Source organism: Danio rerio, chromosome 16 (genome assembly GCF_052040795.2).
Source record: "Danio rerio strain M-AB ecotype USA chromosome 16, GRCz13ab, whole genome shotgun sequence".
NCBI classification, from domain to species: domain Eukaryota; kingdom Metazoa; phylum Chordata; class Actinopteri; order Cypriniformes; family Danionidae; genus Danio; species Danio rerio.
In genome coordinates this window covers 9,490,318-9,512,070 of record NC_141036.1, presented here as the reverse complement: position 1 = coordinate 9,512,070, position 21,753 = coordinate 9,490,318, and the positions used below count along the sequence as shown (strand labels likewise).

The window sequence follows — 21,753 nt, the reverse complement described above, 5'->3', positions numbered from 1 at the left end:
TATAAGTTTTTTTTTAATTACTTTTTAAATTAATATTTTAAAGTAAAATTTTTAATTCTATAAGTAAAATTGCCAACCCAAGCTCATTCTGGAAACGTAGCCCCGCGGACGTTTCTGGAGACCGCGATTTACGTGGCCAGAGGTTTGTTTGTTTTTTTTTTCGAGCGAACGCCGCGGGGCGGTGTAGCGCCGCTCCGCCCCTCCTCTTCGCGCTCGCCCGGCCGACAGGTCGCCTCCGAGTGGAGGGCTTTCCCACAATCAGTTCGACCGCCTAGCTCACAGCGTTGCGTCGGCGGAGCGGAGGCCCCGGAGGAGGAGGACGAGTCGGAGCCGGCCGCGGTGGACGACGACCGGGATCGAGTCCGGGGTACGGCGGGTTCCGGAAATCAGGTAAGACGAAAAACGGAATCCGGAAAATAAGGGCGAGAACGCGGCGGGATCCGAAAACGCGGTCGAGATCGAAGACGGGGGCTTTTGCTTTTTTTTTTTTCCGATCCGGCGGCTATTGGCGCGAGAACGGCGCGGGCGCGAACGCCGCGCGCTCCCGAGAGGCGCCCGCCCGAGACACAAAAAAGCGCGCACAGCGGCCTCTCGCGGATCCGCGAAAACAAAAAAAAAAACGCTCGAATACGTACCTCCCGGGACGTAAATCGCGGTCCGCAGAAACGTCCGCGGGGCTACGTTTCCACAATGAGCCCGGGTTGAAAATTGCTATCTAATTCTTAACAGCTATGTTCACCATAGCCGCATGGTGTCAGCAGGGCCGGATTAACGTAAGGGCTATTTGGGGCTGAAGCCCCAGGCCCCATGAAAAAAGGGGGCCCTTGATTGGCTAAAGAGTTCATTTGCGATGTGATGCGAGAAACGCCTCTTTGCATTATGCTTTCTATGGTCAATAATGTAAAGTATTCTTTTTGGTTTGCTGCTGTTCAAAAACAGTGACATTGGTGCTAAACTGGGGCTCAGAGTGGCTGTAGCCCAATCAAAATATTGAATAGCTCAGTTTTAGTCACCCATAAGGGTGATCAGATGTCCCAATTTTCCCAGGACAGTTCCTTATTCCGGCACTATCGAGAACCGCCTAGTCAAAGGTAGATTAACCAAGCTTGTCATAGAGCAATAAATAAAATTCTTACAGTCTTCATCATTGATACACTTGTACATACTGTCTAGTAACAGAAGCTGGGATAGGCGGAATCATACTGAATAGACTCATAACTAACGGCGGTTACAGCTGGACTCAAACCGGCGCACACTCGCAAAATCTTCCTTCACACAATAAAACCGAGACAATGTGCGAACAAATCAAATAGCCTACACAAGGAGTTATCAAAATATCCATCGTTGTGGAGTATCTATCTCAAGTAAATGCACTCGGTTATGTTTTACAGTAAGTCTAACTGAACTAGTTAAAATGCTAACTTTTTTCATGAATGTTTACTTTGCCCCTTTTATGAAAATGACAGTAATAATATGGAGCAAGAAAAAATGGCGCTGACTTTCATTAGACAATATAGCTGATGTAAAAATAATAAATAAAATAAAATAAGGATGCTAGCCTTCTGTAACTGTAAGCTATTTTGGGTATTTGAAGCATGGATATTAAAGATATTATACCATTAGGGATTTATGGTCATCTAAAGTTCTAAAGAACATTTTTAAAGATAAACACCTATTTAAAGTATTTATTATAAGGCACTAATTTAGGAAGCATTGCACATATTTTTGTTTTCTTGATTTTTGCAGCCTGTTTGAACTTTAAAGTTCATATTGTGTCATTACTTTGTGTCATTACTTATTACATATTACATATACTTAATATAATTAATACTTATTACATATACTTAATATATCTAATAATCAAATATAAATCAAATTGTGGAACATTAGATGATAACATTAATTAGTAAATTATTAATAATAATAACAATAATAAAAACAACAACAATATATATATATATATATATATATATATATATATATATATATATATATATATATATATATATATATATATATATATATATATATATACAGTTGAAGTCAGAATTATTAGCCCCTTTTTATTTTATTTTATAAAATATTTCCCAAATTATGTTTAACAGATCAAGGAAATTTTCACAGTATGTCTGATAACATTTTTTCTTCTGGAGAAAGTCTTATTTGTTTTATTTCAGCTAGAAAAAAAACTGCTTTTAATTTTTCAAAAACCATTTTTGGGACAAAATTATTAGCCCCTTTAAGCTAATTCTTCTTTTGTTAGTCTACAGAACAAACCATTGTTATAGAATCATTTAATTAATTACCCTAACCTGCCTAGTTAACCTAATTAACCTAGTTAAGTCTTTAAATGTCACTTTAAGCTGTATGTGTATGTGTATGTGTGTGTCTTGAAAATTTTGAAGTAAAATATTATTTACTATTATCATGGCAAAGATAAAATAAATCAATTATTAGAAATGAGTTATTAAAACTATTATTTTTAGGAATGTGCTGAAACAATCTTCCCTTCATTAAACAGAAATTGGGGGAAAAAATATATATGGGCGCTAATAATTCAGGGGCGCTAATAATTCCGGGGGGGGGGCTAATAATTCTGACTTCAACTGTATATGTGTATGTTGTAGGTTCAATTCTCAGTACTGCAATACTGTTTACAGTTGTGCACAGCTCTACCCAAAGGAAGTGCATGTTTGTTGTAAGTAAGGGTGTATTTATTCTTTTGCAAAATGCTGTGAATAAATTAGAATTGTAAAGAGCATCTGCAGTAAAAATGTGGAACATTCATATTCAGTGTCTTACTCAGATACCTCACTAAATGCAGTGATGTCTAACTTTACTGTAGTTTTCAAATCGCTGTGCAAATAAAATATATTGCTGTCTTGAGCATTTTCAGAAAGTGCACCCAACAATCTGACTTTTTTGCTTTGGAAAAAATGTACAGAGTAAACTCTCATAATGAAAACATGACAGCCATTTGACTATCTTAATCATAAACAATGGTGTCATCTTGATGACACTGACTCTTTCATTGACACGAATACTTGCTTTTGAGGTATGAGCTATCTATTTAAAGCAAGTGACACGCTTTTGCAGATTATCAACTAGGTTTTGCAGTTTGTACTAAGTGTTTTGAGAAATGCATTAACTGTTGTGCAAATGTAAACAGTGTTGCGAGAAATGCACCAAAGTGAGAAAAACTGTAAAATCAAGGTATCAAATCTGAAAGTGTACCCTTTAGGTTCTGTGTGGTCTAGCTAGCTGTAATTAATTTAGGTGGTTCCTGTACATGTCTGTAATCATAGGAAAAAAGAGAAATGTCTCTACCATAACCTATGCAAAAGTTATTGTATTCCAACTGATGAGAGGTGCTATACAAGCCACAGGGATCGATCATTGTTTTCATATTTCACTATTCTTTTATTTGATCAAACATAATTCACTATGTTTGGACCACATCAGACATATAAAAGGATTACTTATACTTATCACCTCGAAAACAGAGAAGAATGTCCCTGAAGCACACAGCCTAAGGTAAGAGATGACAGCTGTCTGTGCTATCTGGGGCTGCTTAGTGATCATAAATGTATTATTTTCACTACTGCGCCATGGAAACACAGCGATTCATTTAGCAACTATTTGATATGTGAATATAATTCAGTAAAAAGAATGCTAGAACCGTATGAGCACTGGCAAGAACTTTCATTTGAGCTATAATATGTACATGTGTCATATGAAAAATATGAAAATGAACCAATGTAAAATACTCAGCTTGGGTATCCAAATACTGTGTATTAAAGTGTAAATAACTTTTGTACAGTAGAATAGTAACCAAAGTGATGCATATGTGCATAAAATATAGATTCTACACTTTCAAACGACACCACTTAAGGGGGCCTGGTGCAACGCTAGCCCTTTAAATCTTTAAGTCGATGACGTCTTTAACTGGTTTAACTGGTTAAATAATCGAGGAATACAATCTTATTTTAAACTGAAAACCAGATCCTTTTGTTACCCCGCTGGAAGAATATTTCACCCTTTTTGAAGAAAAACTCACATTTTAAAATTCACATTTATTTCTGAAAAAAGACAATTACTTCTATTTGTCTTCAAAATGCTTCCTTGTTTGAGAATTTTTGATATTTGGACAAAAAAAAAAAGATCAAAACTCTAAGAAAAGCATTATTTGCAGTGAGTAAAGCATGGAAACCAACCATTTTCCCCTTTTTGACAAACCCATCTGTCTCTCTAATATGAAGCAATGCATCTCATGCCTCGCAGATCCCATTTATTCCTGTTTGGTTACCACACAAAATGAGCTTTGTAATTTGTTGAGCACAGGACAACATGTTCTTTTGTTTATTTTCATTATACCAGCACCTCGGGTGATCTGACTTATTTGCAGTGAATTAGAGGGGAACATATGTAGTAACCTTGGGAACACATGTAGCTTGGCTTATTTTAGCGTGTGTTCTAAAAACATCAGCTCATAATGGATGCAGCGGGGCTTGAGGGGGGGAAAGGTGTTTCTATAAGAGTGATGTCATAATGTTCTCTGACCTCTCCTGATGAAAGGACGTTGTTCATGTACTCCAGGAAGGATTCATCCTTGATCTCGTTGTCAGTGAAAATAAAGCTAATGCCTTTGCCCTGTTGTCCGGCAGTCCTGTACAAGCCCTTCAGGTCCTCCATCAGGTTAGCGGTGTTGTAGGAACTACAGAAAAAGAAAAAAAAATGAAGTTAGGACATGAAATTCAGCAAGTAATGCAGCATTTAAATCTCATAATTAAATAGAAAATGAGGCATATAACTGCAAATAACTCTTGATAGAATATTAATATAATACAATAGAATATTAATATAATAATATATAATATAATATCATTAATATAATTATATATAATATAATTAATATAATATTAATAGAAAGAAGACCACCCTTTTACTAGGCTGGCTGTGGGCCAAGATAGATTACAATGCTATGTATTTTATGCTGATGTATGGTATTTCTAAAATAATAAAGTATGGGGATTTTGTTTATACAGTGTAAACCAAATCAAACTGAAAACGAACCCTAAGCCTAAACTTAAAATTGTAAGTCAACTTGCTGCACAGCTTTTTAAATTGACTTAATTTAAATCGAGTCAACTATAGTATTTAAAAGTTGAGTCAACTCAAAAAGTTAAGTTTAATTTATTACACTAATTTCGAGAGGAGTACGCGCTTATGATTAACCCAGCTGACTCATATTAGCTAATCACGATCCTCCAATCAAGGATCCCTAGTTCCTATATATATTTCCTCCTTTTCCACTCACAACTGTCTTTTTCTTGAAGAAACCCCCCTCCTCCCCCTTCTTCCACCTGTATCCAAAATAGGTGGCTCGGCGGCCCAGCAACCAGCAGGAATTTCAATGGCTCTGGCTCCTTACCTGAGCTTCTGGTGTCTCTGCGTGGAACTGGCACGTTTCCCCCGGGGTTTCAGTTCTCTCCCAAAGCCTAAATATGCTCTGTATTATAGACCTCTTAAACCTAAGTCTCTTTTACTAGTCGTCTCGCTCTCAGGAAGTTCACCTTGGCCTTAGCTGCGGGGGAGTTCGAGATTGCCCTGAGCTCAATCTCCCCTCGCCCCACAAAGGGAGGAAGCCCTGGACTCGAGGAATGCCTTGAGCTCAGAGCTCTCTCCCGGGACAGCATGCCAAATAAGCTTTCGTAAGTCATAAGCTAAGTGTGAACTCTTGAAAGCTCAGTGAACCTATTTAACGCATAATAAATGACCCCTTTTATGCAAATTTTGAATTATCTCTTCACTCAAACAACACCCATCTATCTATATGTCTATCACCCTAAAGGGGAACATGTATTTGAATAAATAGGTGACTTACCGAGTGAGTGTAATCTGGAAAGTCTTGTAGCCAGCGATGAAAGATGCCAGCCTTGTCAGACTTTGCTTTCCAGACCCCCCCACACCTACTAGGAGCGCATTGCCCCGTGGGGTCCTGATGATTCGAGAAATCTGGAATAAAGTAATAGAGAAAAGCAGCAAGAGACAGATTCCGTCTCATTACCATGCTAAATGTTTATACAAACATTACACAGCAAAATCCTCTGAGTACAATTTACTCAGTTTAGATAGTATTTGGTCCCTCTCTAAATTGAATTTAAGTTACTTAAGTTAATGGAACAATGAAAGGATAAACTAGGTGATGATTGATAATACAGTTTTTATTATGTGCTTTGATCTGGTTAAAGAAACTAGGTTCCACTTAATTTTTATTATCATTATCCTAGCAGAGCAGAAGACTGGTAAACCCTTTCTCATTGGGTTGACACATTTTCCCCACCATTTTTCAAAACAGTTAACACGGATGTTATTTAAGCAGTCCAAACTTCATTGTTTTAGCTATGGTAACCCAACAGAAACCATCTATTCCTAACCATTAGAAACTACCACGATCAGTATGAATTCACTGAAGCACCGGGTTGACACTCCTTCACACACACATCTTCAATTAGCAATCAGTTTGCAAACATTATAAACGGTGGAAGGTCTGTGTTGTTCTGTGCCAGCATGGATAGAGGAGGTCAATATATGTCCTATACTCCCAATATATTTGACTGTATATTGGTTTACATGTGTTTTCTCTAATATTTACTCTATTTTATTACTTTTGTCTGTTTTTTTAGTGTTTTAGTTTTCAGCCACACTTTGAAAAATGTCATGAACTCAATATAATTGAATCAAATCATTTCTTATTCTGGATCCAATTCTTTGCAAAAAGAAATAGAAAGACAACAAATGGCATTGGCAATAGGCTACAAATTCAAGCAATAGTGCACTGATTCACACTGGGTTCTGTAATTTGTATTTTGTTGTCCATTGTGTAATGATTAATTAAAAGAGCTCATATACTTGTTTGCAAGTTGTGTTGTTTGAAGGTAAAACTAGATTTCGTTGCATATTTTAAATGTTTTGAATCGGTGTGTTCGTTTTGCAAGCAAAATGTGTCATTTTGACTATGAGTGCCGCTGTTTTGAAAATGTGGAGTTTCAGTTGACGGCTGCATTTAAGCAATAAAGAAAAACTGTAATATACAGAAACACAGAACTCTAACTGACTTCAGTCACAGCCTGAAAGATGAAATGAAACAAGATGAAATCAGCTGAAATATATGATCAGGGTTCATACATATATTTACTACTCAAATTCCATGACCTAGGGCCCTATCATACACCAGGCGCAATGTGGCTCAAGGCGCGACGCAATTTTTGTTAGCTAGCTTAAGCTTGGCGCAAGATCGTTTTGACATTTTCCGCCACGCTGTTTAAATAGCAAATGCATTTGCGCTCATATGTGCGCCCATAGGCGTTCTGATCTAAAAAGGAAGGCGTTCTGAGGCGCACTGCTGGCGCGTTGCTATTTTGAGAAACTATAATAGATTTTTAAATAGACCAGAACAAAGCTGTTCTAAAGTCCAGCGCAGAGCGCGTTAGTTGTGCGCCTCACTAACACACTGCTTAATACACACAAGATGTAGAGCAATACGCAAATATCTTTACAAATGAAAAATAATTTAAATATTAAGGATAAATATAGGATATAATAAGGATATATATAGGATATAAATATAAAGGATTAAAATATTACAAAACATATAATTTTCTAGCCTACATAAATATAAAAAACAAACTTTCATGTCTTCTTCATCTCAGGAGGCCTTTTCAGCTAATTCATAACAATTTGCTTCTGTATAATGTTATCATTATTAGCAGTATTATGTATTATATCCATATATATATTTGTTTTATTAAAAACAAGCTTAGATTTGCCCACCTGTCAGGTTTTAGACCATATGGGGCACAGCATGTGTATTAGATTAAAACTCAGGTTTTTGAGCACACTTCGTTAATTTTGTTCATTTATTCGTTTGCTAGTATTTAGAACTGAATTTAGAAATAGTTTTGAAACAAATCTTTGCGCTTAACAAATGAATTTAATTATTCATAGGCTAATTGATGTCTGTGCGTACAAGGTTTCCCTATCCACGAGAGCAAAAGTGAAAGTAGATTATTAGATGCCTTATCTCTAATTCTCACGCTGCAGATGCTCTGTTAAACTGTTTTCTTGCTAGTTAAATGCTCAGTTTTTCCACTTCCACTTACTTTACGTCATGTAAATAGCAAATGCGCTTATGGCGCGGCGCGACGCAACTGTCTCTTAAAAGGAATTGGAGATGAGACTCTGATGGGTTTATTCTCAAAACACACTTATAACTCATTAAGAAAATAAACTCAACCCTTTTAGACCATGCGCCACGGCACAAAGCGAATTTTTCCATCCTTATATTAGCAAAAGTGGATTCTGACACGCCCTGAAAGCATTTCCGCTCTACGCTTTGCACTTTGCGCATGGACCGTCAAAATAGAGCCCCTAATGTTTCATGCAATATCTACATATAAAGTGTGGTAAAAGAAAAACGAGGCATGTTCAAATTTATTACAGCATATCGTAAAACACGCAACAATCTATTTAGTTTCAATTTATATCTATGTAAAATTGATTAAGATATTGCTTACACCGCACTAATAATGTATGTAATGTCTGTAAATAATGTATGATAACTAATAAGTATGTGACTGGCCAAGGACAGAAAAGATGTAAATAACTTACAAACTTAACAAAACTGTGTGGGTATTTCTGTCATTCCAAAACTTTTCTAGGCCTGAAAAATGCCATGTCAAAATTCCACGATTTTCCAGGCTTTCCTAAATGATACACTACATATCAGTATGAGACACTTTTTATACCTTAATCAAATGAATCATGGCATCCCTGAAGAAAACCATATCCATGCTGGCTCCTCTGATGCTCTCATTGAAATGACTCAAGAACATGTTCAGCCTCTCCATTAGACTGTCAAAAGATTCAATGGGCTCGTACACTTTTGGCATGTCGAAATCTGTTTCTTCTGGTTCATCGCCTGTTGATAATACAATACATAAATCCTAGATTTCATTCCAATTCAGAAGAACACGTTTTGAAAGCAATGCTAAGCACTTTTTGATTACAATTTCTTATGCGAAATTAACATCTATATTACATTGAAAATCAAGTTAATACAAAATAATACTTGGGTGGTTCCATTTTATGTAACATAAGTTTGGCGACCATCTTTTTACAACCTATTATTTTGTACTGGTGCCAGTATTCTAAAAATAAAAACCCATAAAATAAAAAATAATTAAATAAATAAAAAACATGCATTGGTAAAACGTGTCTTGGATGGATTATAAATCATGTCCCAAAGTCTCTGTCAAATCCAAATATCAGTTTTGTGGATTTGAAGTAGGAAATATAACAGTTAATGGACCATTTAAATAGTTCACACACGGTGTTTAAATAAAACCTGCATTTTGATTTGTTAATGCCAGTTATACGGACTTTTATGACGAAACACAGAACATGATGCTTTCAATTTAATCTTAATCAGTGTATTGTCTTAATTGTATTAAAATCGGATTGTTCATGTAAATGTACTCAATGTAATTTTTTTTTAGATGAGTTCTATTAACATCATTACCTGTTGCCTCGGGTGCATCTCTAAGAAAGTCCACAAAGTAAGAATCCACCCCGAGATCCACAACCTCTCGTTCTTCTTCCCCAAGCTGTTCTTCCACCAGCTTGGCAAGTGTGCTGTCAAACCAGGCCACGTCCTCTGGGGCAGTAAACCGGTCGGCAATAACACGTTTGCATTCATGCTTCCACAGCTGTAGTAATAACTGCACAAACAATTCAGAAACAATTTCTCTGTTAAATAAAATATCAATTCAAAGTGAAAAACAAGAATATTTTGCTTACACAATCGGCAGGTTAAGCTTGAAAAAACTCTTACGGTCTTATTATTGAAAATGCTAGGAATTACTAGATAGCTGCACTACAAACAAGACAAAACTCTAAGAAAGTTACACGACAGTTACACTCACCGGCCACATTATCAGGTAAACTTTACTAGTACCAGGTTGGACCCCCTTTTGCCTTTAGAACTGTCTTAATCATTTGATTCAACAAGGTACTAGAAACATTCTTCAGAGATTTTGTTCCATATTGACATAATAGCATCACACAGTTGCTGCAAATTTGTCGGCTGCACATCCATGATGCGAATCTTCCACCACATCCCAAAGTTGCTCTATTGGATTGAAATCAGGTGACTGTGGAAGCCATTTGAGTACAGTGAACTCATTGTCATGTTCAGTCTGAGATGGCTCACGCTTTATGACATTGACATGGTGCGTTATCCTGCTGGAAGTAGCCATCAAAAGATGGGTACACTCTGGTCATAAAGGGATGGACATGGTCAGCAACAGTACTCAGGTAATGTTGTGGTGTTGACACGATGCTCAATTGGTACTAATGGGCCTAAAGTGTGTCAAGAATATATCCAACACACCATTACATCACCACCACCAGCCTGAACCATTAATACAAGGATGGATGGATCCATGCTTTCATGTTGCTGACCACAAATTCTGACCCTACCACCCGAATGTCGCAGCAGAAAGCGACTCATCAGACCAGGCAACGTTTTTCCAATCTTCTATTGTCCAGTATTGGTGAGCCTGTGTGAATTGTAGCCTCAGTTTCCTGTTCTTAGCTGACAGGAGTGGCACCCGGTGTGGTCTTTTGCTGCTGTAGCCCATTTACCTCGAGATTTGACGTGTTGTGCGTTTAAAGTTGCTCTTCTGCATACCTCGGTTGTAACCAGTGGTTATTTGAGTTATTGTTGCCTTTCTATCAGCTAGTTTCAGTCCGGCCATTCTCCTCTGACCTCTGGCATCAACAAGGCATTTGTCCTCACAGAACTGCCACTCACTGGATATTTTCTCCTTTTCAGATTATTCTCTGTAAACCCTAGAGATCGTTGTGCTTAAAAATCCCAATAAATTAGCAGTTCTGAAATACTCATGCCAGCTTGTCTGGCACCAACAACCATGCCAAGTTCAAAGTCACTTAAATCACCTTTCTTCACCATTCTGATGCTCGGTTTGAACTGCAGCAGATCTGCTTGACCATGTCTATATGCCTAAATGCATTGAGTTGCTGCCATGTGATTGGCTGATTGGAAATTTGCGCTAATAAACAGTTGTACAGGTGTAGCTAATAAAGTAGTCGCTGAGTGTACAGTTGAAGTCAAAACTATTAGCCCTCCTGCATGTGTTTTTATTTGTTAATTTTTCAAATACTTCCCAAATGATGTTTAACAGAGCAAGAATTTTTTGACAGCATTTCTTACAATATTTTTTCTTCTGGAGAAAGTCATATTTGTTTTATTTAGGCTAGAATAAAAGCCATTTTTATTTCTTTAAAACCATTGTAAGGTCAATAAAATGCAATAATTTTTTTAATTGTCTACAGAACAAACCATTGTAATACAATGACTTGCCTAACTACCTATTGCCTAATTAACCTAATTAAGCCAGTAAAGCCTTGTCACTTTAAGCTTAATAATAGTGTCTTGAAAAATACCTAGTCAAATATTATTTATTGTCATCATGGCAAAGATAAATGAAATCTTTTATTAGAAATGAGTTATTTAAACTATTATGTTTAGAAATGTGATCTTTCCATTAAACAGAATATATATAGGTGGGGGGGGCTAATAATTCAGAAGGGCTAATAAGACTGACTGGAAAAAACCTCAAAAGTAACAGAAACAGTTCTACTCACTTGAGGTGTACTGATGACCTCTGCAGTCACACCAAGCATTCCCTGCCAGATGCGGGAGAGGTCACGCAGGTTAAAAATGTAGTGGAAGTTAGCAGGAGTGGGCAGCATTTTAACCTTTGTCATTTGCCACAGTCTTCGGGTCAGTGGAACCAGCCTGGCCACTGTATTGCGTACTTCCTCTGAAAACCCTCGATGGGAACAGTAATGACCTGTGCCTATCACGCCTATGGGGAAAAAGAAAGATATATATATATATGACACACAAAAGTGAATGAAAAATAGCTGAGAGATAGCAGGCGGGAAAATTCTCAAAGGTGAAGGACAGAATGTGACCTTCCCGAATGATAAAATACTGAAGCTAAAAAAGAACCTTGTCAGAAATGTCAATTTTACACACATGTCGAGAGCATGAAAAATCTTATCAACAGAGAAAAACTGTCAATATAAAAGCCTCAGACCTTCAGGCAAGGAGGGAACCGGTAGCAGATGCTCATCATCAGAATCAATATGGATTTACAGAATTGGTTCTGCATAAGCAAAGCTGATGACAACCTTGAGTGAATTAAATGAGGCGTGATAAATCATAATTCACTGAACCAGGACACACAGCATGGTCCTGATACTTCCTTTGTTTTTTCTTCCTCTCATAACATATTGCAACGGATGCCTAAATGCATATTGTTTGGTAGATTCCTTTTAAATTCCTTTTGAATTCCTTTTAAAGACGCACGCACATATGTTTAATATAATAATCAAAAAAGCCTCTTTAAAAGCAATTTATTTATATATCTGTAATGTGGATACTTATTTTTACTATTAAAGATTTTTTGTGACATTATTTAAACTTATTTTATTATTGAGGATGCACTGATATGGAATTTTTGACAGATACTAATAATCAATGTATCAGACACTTTCACTTTACTGCCTTTTTTATAGCAAATAAATGTGTGTTAGATTGGCTAAGTGTTTAGAGTAGCTAATAAGGCCTTAATCATATACTTGAAGTTGTTTATTATTTGATAAAAACTGGTGTCCCGTGTGAAATTAACGTTCTTTAAATGAATAAACACTTGACCAAAAGATATCAAGTAAAAGCATTTGCTGTAGCTTATCTAAATATTATAATTAATTATAACTAGGCCCATCCCGAATCTGCGCGCACAGAATTCCGCAGATTTTCCACAGATTTTCCGCAGATTTTTAGCCCATCATTAATTCTGTTTATTTGCTTGAGTAAATGTTTTTAAATCTATATTTATTCCATTTTTTAATTAATTTCATTAATATTATTGACTAATGTGAAAATGCTTATCGTATTTATATACAATGCTGATTGTACAGTAATATTTTCTGTCTTTTACTAGATATATTACATGACAAACTTGCTTTATTTATCAAATACAGTGAATCTCATTGGATTTGCATTTCAAACATTAAATAAAAGTTTAAAAGATATTATTTTTTATTTCATATATTAAAGTTTTAGTTATGATACTCCCAAAATAATTACGCAGAAATTCGCAGACTTTTACCAAAATTCTTCGCAGAAATAGCAAAAAACGTCCGCAGATTCCGTCTGGCCCTAATTATAACTACACTTCAAAAAAAAAAAAAATATGACCAATTATTCATGGCAACATATGTTTTTAGTTCATTGTAACTTATTAAACAAAAAGTTTAATCTCCAGTGAGAAACTTGTTCATGCTTTTATCACCAGAAGGGTGGATTACTGTAATGGGCTCCTCACCGGCCTTCCCAAAAAGACAGTCAGACAACTGCAGGTAATGCAGAACGCTGCTGCCAGGATTCTGACCAGAGCCAGAAAATCAGAGCAATTCAAAGTATTATTACTGGTCTATAAACCAATAAATGGTCTCGGACCTCAAAACATAACAGATTTGCTCACTGAATACAAACAAATCACTCAGATCTTTAGGATCAAATAAATTTGAAATTTCAAGACTTCAGTAAAAGCAGGGTGAATCCACCTTTATCTACTACACCCCAACCCCCAGTGCTGATTAGAGCATTTTGAGGGCGGGCCTTTCAGAGGAACCAGGAAGTATGATGGTCATTTTCATGTTAGCAGAGTAGCAGTATATAATTACAGTAAAATAAATGAAAAAATAACGTGCCTTTATTTATTTTTTTTACAAATGAAGCATGAACACATTGCTTTGCACCCCATCCACAACCAAGTCTTAAAAATACACCCTAGACTACCCCTTTAAAACACTTTTGTCGATTTTATAGAATAACTTCCTCTTTTAATGACTGTATCATGAAAATATCTTTACCATGAAATAAAATGAAACATACCATGAAATCCATGATAAACCACCCACCCCTAACATTCGATTCAAACAATTGTGTCTCAAACTGACCATTATTCAGTCTTTAGACTTTGCATCTTTGGTTATAAATCAATGTACATTTACTATTTTGCGAATGAAAGAAAACAATACTAACCAAAGATCTTGTCTATGGAGGCATTAGATGGAAGAGTACAGTTGAAAATTGAAAACTGTCTCTTCAGTCTCTGCGGAACATCATTCCGCCCCCCTCCAGGATGGATCATAGCCGCTAAGAACTGTATATCCACAATGTTGGTGAATTCTCCTGGTTTTTCCAGGTTGAAGAAGCCATTTTGCTCCATCAGCTGCCGAACTATTTCATTTGTGACCTTTGAAGAGAGGAAATTGATTCAATGAATATTCTTAATTCAAGCTTTTTTAATTCAAAACACAATTTGCAGGGTATTATTTCACAGCCATCTTATTCCTCTTCCCTCTAGGTAGTCAAATGGCTGTACCTGATAAAAAACTATTACTTGAGGTAAAGAAAAAAAAAGTTTTTGTAGTTTAAAATAACAAGCGCCATTAAAAATTTGTGGCAATATTTATGCAATTTCTTGTGTTCTTTTGCTGTAAAAATATACACAAGTTACACATCTTAATTCACTATTTTCATATTTGTTTGACAACAATTACTTTCTGTTATTTTTTCCACAGTATTCTTTTAAATGGTGTGGCAGGAATTTAAACTGTCTCGGCTGCGACATTTATTTATTTTTTAATAATCAGTTAATTAACAGGGTCCGTATTTCTTAATTCATGTTTTTTTTTGTTTGTTTATGTTTATGTGATCTTTCTCTCTGCTCTGTCAATTATTCAACCCAGGCTCATTCTGAAAACGTAGTCCCGCGGACGTTTCTGGAGGCCGCGGAATATGTCCCGGGAGGTACATACGGCTGCAGTTTTTGTTTTTGCGAATCCGCGAGAGGCCGCTGTGTGCGCGTTTTCGCATCTCAAACTATTCTGCGAGTGCAGTTAACGATGTTCTCGCGTGAACCCACCAGAGGCTGCTGTCCGAATGATTGACTGTGTGACCGGCCAATCGGCTGACCCGCCCTCCTCCTTCCCTAAACCCAACCAATTTTACCGATTGAACCCCCGCCCGCTCACTTCCCTAAACCCGAGCAACAATTTACAAAAGCCGTCCAAAAAAAAGAAAAGCCCTGAAAATATTCCGCTGTCTCCAGAAACGTCCACGGGACTACGTTTTCAGAATGAGCCTGGGTTGCAATTATTGATGTTGAAAATTCAACACTGCAGTTTAACAAAGTGACTTTTATTGATACTTCAGTAGTTTGAAGCAATATAATGTATAAGAAATAATAAATAGAGAATACAGTGCGAAATATAACATAAAAAAATACTGGCAGGTTATTACCAGGCTTTTGTCATTTTTAACACCATATATCACTTCATACAACAGCTCTGTCTGGTTCTCAAATCTTTTTTGGCTGATAGTCGTGGGATAATTTTGCAATATTTATATTTTGCACCAATAGCTAGTGTGTGGTGAGCGCACTGGTGCCGTTGTCCTGTGGCTGCCATCGCATCAGCCAAGTGAATGCTGCACACTGGTGGTGGTGTGGAGAGACAGACCCCCCTCATGATTGTGAAGCACTTTGGGTGTATCGCCATACACGATAAATGTGATATATAAATACTATAGGTGGGCATAGATTAATTATTTAAATCTAAATTAATCTTATTATAATCTTGGAATTAATCAAGATTAATCTAGATTAAAATGGCTCATTTGAATTCTCGAATATTAGTGGCATTATTAAAGTAAACACTGCGATCAAACTATTACCGTCATGTAGCACTTTTCACTATATTTTTTGACCAGATAAACACAGGGAGCTGTCAGTAAAGGACCCCGTGCACACACACACACACACACACACACACACACACACACACACACACACACACACACACATCGTGAAATATGTTATTAAATTCCATAACACTTTCACCAGTCCTTACTCTTTATTTGCGTCAAATACCCAGTTTTTGGGGGCATGAATGAAATGTTCATGAGTGAATGTGAAAGTGGCAAACTGCAGTTAAAGTCACCCAAAATTACAGGAAACTCTTACATGTAAGCACTTCACCTAAACACCCCAATTATATTATTGTCAATTAAGGCAAAAGACTAGATTACAGATGTCTATATAAGCGTAGTCAGTAGTGTCTTCGAAGTAAGTGAAAGATCCAGAAGGGCATCCTGCTGATTTTATTCAGAAGGGCACTTTTTTTGTCAGACGGCTCACCTGTCAGGTATACATCCCCGCTGAAATATCAAGGTGAAAGTCATCATAGCTTGCATAGAACAGACCCAGCTCCCAACCCATTTTGAGAAAAGATTAAAGGTGACTTTTTTATCGCCCGATAAAAGTCTCGCGTTAATGCAGTACATCAACACCTTTAACTGCCCACCACTAATAAATACACATTCCATCACATTTGATTTTTAAAAAATTGAGTTCACACTTGATGTCCACAAAAATGTCCACAGAGACTGCAATATAAGCTATAACCAGCTTTAACCAGCATCGGAACCAACCTCACCAGCATATGCATATCACAGCATACATTTTCTCACCTGGTCACCCCACTCATTGATCACAGGCATGTTGATGTCATCAATAAAGATGGACATTTTCTTCCCTGCCGGAGGGCCGTAGGTGGTTCCCATTCGTTTATCTACATAACTTTCCACAGAGCGCTAAAAAGAAAAATATCACAGACACCAACAATCATACCAATGCTAATTACTCACAAAAACATCCAACAGTAGAGCATAAATTACAAGGCATAGATAAGATTTGGATCAACAGTCAATACAACAGTCAATAATGATGGAAAGATTAACTTCTGACGTCATGAAGTCATTGGGTTTCTTGATCTATCAGATGTTCAAGGCAACACTTTCTATGAAGATAATGTTATTACATTATAATGGTGTCTGTGTTGTATATAGAGGGTGATATGGTAAAAATGCAATCTCCATAATTATCTTCCATATTGAATAATAACGATACATACAGTTGAAGTCAGACTATTAGCCCCCTTTTAATTTTCTTTATATATATATATATATATATATATATATATATATATATATATATATATATATATATATATATATATATATATATATATATATATATATATATATATATATATCCCAAATAATTTTTAAAAGAGCAAGGAAATTTTCACAGTATGTCTGATATTTTTCTGATGAGAAAGTCTTATTTGTTTTATTTCGGCTAGAATAAAAGCAGTTTTTAATTTTTAAAAAACATTTTTGGGACAAAATTATTTGCCCCTTTGAGCTATTTGATTTTTTTTCGATAGTCTACAGAACAAACTACTGTTATACACTACCTTGCCTAATTACCCTAACCTGACAAATTAACTTTATTAACCTAGTTAACCCTTTAAATGTCACTTTAAGCTGTATAGAAGTGTCTTGAAAAATATCAAGTACAAAATTATTTACTGTCATCATGGCAAAGATAAAATAAATCAGTTATTAGAAATACGTTTTTAAAGCTATTATGCTTAGAAATGTGCTGAAACAATCTTCCCTCCATTAAACAGAAATTGGGGAAAAAATAAACAAGGGCGCTAATAATTTAGGGGGGCTAATAATTCTGACTTCAACTGTATGTCGATATACAGTTAAAGTCAGAATTATTATCCCTCCTTTGAATTATTATTTTTTTAAATATCCCAAAATATGTACAAGAGAACATTTTCACAGTATGTCTGATAATATATTTTCTTCTTATTTGTTTTATTTCGGCTAGAATAAAATTAGTTTTTAGTTTAAAAAAAAAAACATTTTAAGGTCAATATTATTACCCTTTTTAAGCTAAATTTGTTTTTGCTATTCTACAGAACAAACCATCATTATACAATAACTTGCCTAACTACCCTAACCTGCCTAGTTAATTACCCCAGTTAAGCCTTTAAATGTCACTTTAAGCTGAATACTAGTGTCTTGAAAAATATCTAGTCAAATATTATTTACTTTCATCAAGGCAAGGATAAAATAAATCTGTTATTAGAAATGAGTTATTAAAACTATTATGTTTAAAAATGTGCTGAAAAAATCTTCTCTACATTAAACAGAAATTGGAGAAAATTGGGGGGGTTAATAATTCTGACTTCGACTGTAAATTGTTAATGTATCCAGATTCAAAAGAGTAACCCAACAATGATTTGCCACAAAAATTAGAGAGTGCATTAAATAACATAACACTTCGATAGATCTCTAAAATCAACACACTTGTAGATTCCATTGTTGCTGTTGCTGCTGTGTGATTGGCTCTTAGGTCAATATACATTTACATTTACATTTAGTCATTTAGCAGACGCTTTTAGAGTACAGAAGGCCAGAGCTTATCATTGTTATTGACAAATTTTAATAATAGACCATTACCAGAAAAGCTACTCTACTACACAATAACACAACTGTAAAGATGATAGTCTAATCATTTTTTATCAGTACAGGTTACAGCAATGCTTTCATGTGCAGACTTCATACAATGTGTTACCCAAAAGCATACCACAAGAAATACCACAAAACTAGACATGTTTTTGGGCGAAATCACAGACATGATGTACCTGAAACATGAGAGGTGTGGTGGCAGAGGAGAAATTGAGACTCTTGGCAGTATGGGACTCTGGGTCATATTTGGACATGTACCCTTTGATGATGACGGTTTTGGCAGTGCCCTGCTCCCCTATCAAAAGCACAGCCTGAAACACATGAAGAAAACACGAGTAGACTCCAAAGAGAGCGACCATCTGTTCTTGTGTACAGCTAATCATAGTGCTGGCAACACAGGAAAAGTCTTGATGACAAACAAAGTAGCTGTCCATTTAAACAAGCCTCGTTCACAGTGATCAATACTGCAGCACTCTATGGTGTCATTGTCAAGAACCTACACTCCAAAACAGACTTCTACAATCTATTGATTGTTTTTTATACTAAACAGATAGAAGAAAGCCCTACTGCACCAAAACTGTGTTTGTTATTGTGCCAATGCTCAGGCAACTAGATTACTACGCATTAAGCCAAAAAAGCATTCACAGATAGAGCTTTTTTGTATTCCACAATTAATAAAGTGGAAATGTTTTTTAAAAGTTACTTTAACTTGTTTTCAACTTAATAATTTTAAGTTGAAAAAGGAATACTTTTGAGATTTTGCAGTAATTTACAATTGCTGATCCATGTTTTTTTCTGCTTGTTTTCTGTGCACATATATATATATATATACATATATATATACATTATATATATATATATATATATATATATATATATATATATATATATATATATATATATATATATATATACATATATATATACATTATATATATATATTCCAAAAATAACTTTTTTGGAAACTTCCAAAAATATGAGCAAATTACAGCCGTGCCCAACAGTGTTCAACATTCTGGTTTCAAACTGGGAGCAGAAAGCACTGCTCTAAGAAACCCATTCAATTTAAATGCTTGTACAACGCAAATGTGGTTTTCTCTTTATCAGCCAGGGGTGCATTTCCCAAACAATGACATGGCTGAACTATAATAGTACAATGCATCATTTGTGAAATTTCCCAAAACCGTAGTTGCTCTGTCGCAGATCCATCGTTTGAACCACATTAATATAACGTAAAACGTCTTTAATGACGCTCTAAATGGAGAGGAGTAACAACGGCTTTAAAGAAAATCCTGATTACATTATGTTTTTGTGCAAATTATTGTTTTACATACATTTTAAAAAATATTAGTTTTGATAAAAACATGCACTCTTTTCCATATTAGTTGAAATATATGTAACAGGCAAACAGGGACTGTTTCATATTTCATATTCTATTCTAAAACATAAAACCAATTACAAAAAGCTAGCACATATTCTAATCTCATATATAAATCATCACGCTAATGGTTTTATTCATATGCTATTTATTTTCACAAGCTTTGAAAATGTAACGTAGATTCCACTTTCCATAGGTCACCAATAGCTTTCGTCATAAACCATGGCTGCATTAAAAATGGCATGCATGAACTGAAAATGCACAACGAAGGGAGTACAGTTATTAATATGGAGATTGCTCAAACTGAATTGTAAAAAATACTTAAAAAGCAATTTACATGTTAGAGAGGTGACTTTACTGTTTTTTTTTTTTTTTATCATTCTGAGTTTAAATGTTGTAATGTTCTAAGTGAATAGGGCTTAGGGGATAACTGGGAATAGAACACAGCCAGGAACTATGTTTCTAACCACAGCTCTAGAGGTACAGTTGCAGGCATACAAGTTTGCGAATGTTCGTTGGAACTATGGATTACCAAATCAACAAACTATGTTCGTAAGGACAGAACTTGTGACCTAACGATGGTTTTTGGATACACACCCCAGAGCGAGTCAAGTAGTTTTTACTCACGCCATGGCCAAAGTTCAAAACAGCTCATTATTCCACTCTGTGGATATTCGACTCATGTACACGTATCTATGCAAGCAAATTCCAATCAATTAATGTATCGACAGGACATTTCTATGTAGAATACTTCTTCCTGCTGTTTGCAATAGTTCTATTGTGCTGTCATGGCAACTGTGGTAATTATTCACTGTCAATAAAAATAGTTACTGTCAAAAAATGGATGCAATTTTATTGGCTTGTCTTTTTTTAATCAGTGTGTCATTTTAAAAGTCTTACTTTCAAAGAGAATTCTTTCTTATAAAATCTAAGACTTTTAAAAATCAACTTAGGAAGTTAAACTCTACTTATTATTAAGTCAAACTTACTTTATCTTGCTTAATAAAATGATACATATTTATAACAAGGCATGTTTAGTTTTGGTTTTCAGATGAGTGTTTCCAAAATTTTCAATTACAGTTTCAGACTTTCTCTATGTAAACACGCTCAAGAGTGGTGTGTTTGACCACTGCACTAAATTTAGTGCATGTTTTGCAGCATCTCGTGCATGTTAAGGCATTAAGCAATAACAAAACTAAATTTTAAAGAGGTTCAATTCAAGAAAGTGTCTATAGATCTTTTCGGTTTATCTGGCCTGTCTTGCAAAAACCCTTACCTTGCCCTGTTTTGCAATTGTCTGGATGAGGAAGTCAGTACGAACATTGTCTACATTGGGCACTAAAATGGAGCCATACTCTGGTGTGGAGTCAGGTGGATATATATACTCTTCCACTTTGGTATTCCAGTGAACCCAGTGGCCTGTAAAAAAAATAATAATAATAATAAATAAATAAATAAATAAATAAATAAATAAATAATAAAAAAAACTTCATTTTTAAAAACTTCATTAAAATTTGATAATAAACAACCAGTGTGATGATGATAATAATAGGAACAGTTCCCCCAAAACTGATAAATCTGTCATCATTTACAGACTCTTTACTTGTTCCAAACATGATCGATTTTCTTTCTTCTGTTAAACACTAAAGAAGAAATTTGAAGAAAGCTGAAAACATATAACCATTGAATTATATTATATCTGTTTTACCTACAATGGATGCCAGTGGTTACAGGTTTTCAGCTTTCTTCTAAATCTATTCTTAAGTGTTCAACAGAATAAAAAACTCAAATGTAGGGAAAGGAAAATGTGGGGTGAGTAAATAGTATT

General features: G+C 35.4%; 1 protein-coding gene across 3 annotated transcripts in view; it reads right to left on the bottom strand.

Annotated features, from left to right (window-relative positions):
• The window catches only part of dnah5 (dynein, axonemal, heavy chain 5), a 233,694-nt gene that overhangs the window by 94,404 nt on the left and 117,537 nt on the right, over positions 1 to 21,753 (bottom strand). For all 3 annotated transcript variants that reach the window (XM_087286532.1, XM_087286533.1, XM_087286534.1), the window contains 9 exons: positions 21,202 to 21,344; positions 18,724 to 18,858; positions 16,691 to 16,813; positions 14,201 to 14,414; positions 11,728 to 11,951; positions 9,581 to 9,779; positions 8,808 to 8,980; positions 5,885 to 6,015; positions 4,561 to 4,714 (listed from right to left, as the gene is read on the bottom strand). In XM_087286532.1, the coding sequence (XP_087142658.1) occupies positions 4,561 to 4,714; positions 5,885 to 6,015; positions 8,808 to 8,980; positions 9,581 to 9,779; positions 11,728 to 11,951; positions 14,201 to 14,414; positions 16,691 to 16,813; positions 18,724 to 18,858; positions 21,202 to 21,344 (1,496 nt within the window). The remainder of the gene's footprint in view (positions 1 to 4,560; positions 4,715 to 5,884; positions 6,016 to 8,807; positions 8,981 to 9,580; positions 9,780 to 11,727; positions 11,952 to 14,200; positions 14,415 to 16,690; positions 16,814 to 18,723; positions 18,859 to 21,201; positions 21,345 to 21,753) is intronic.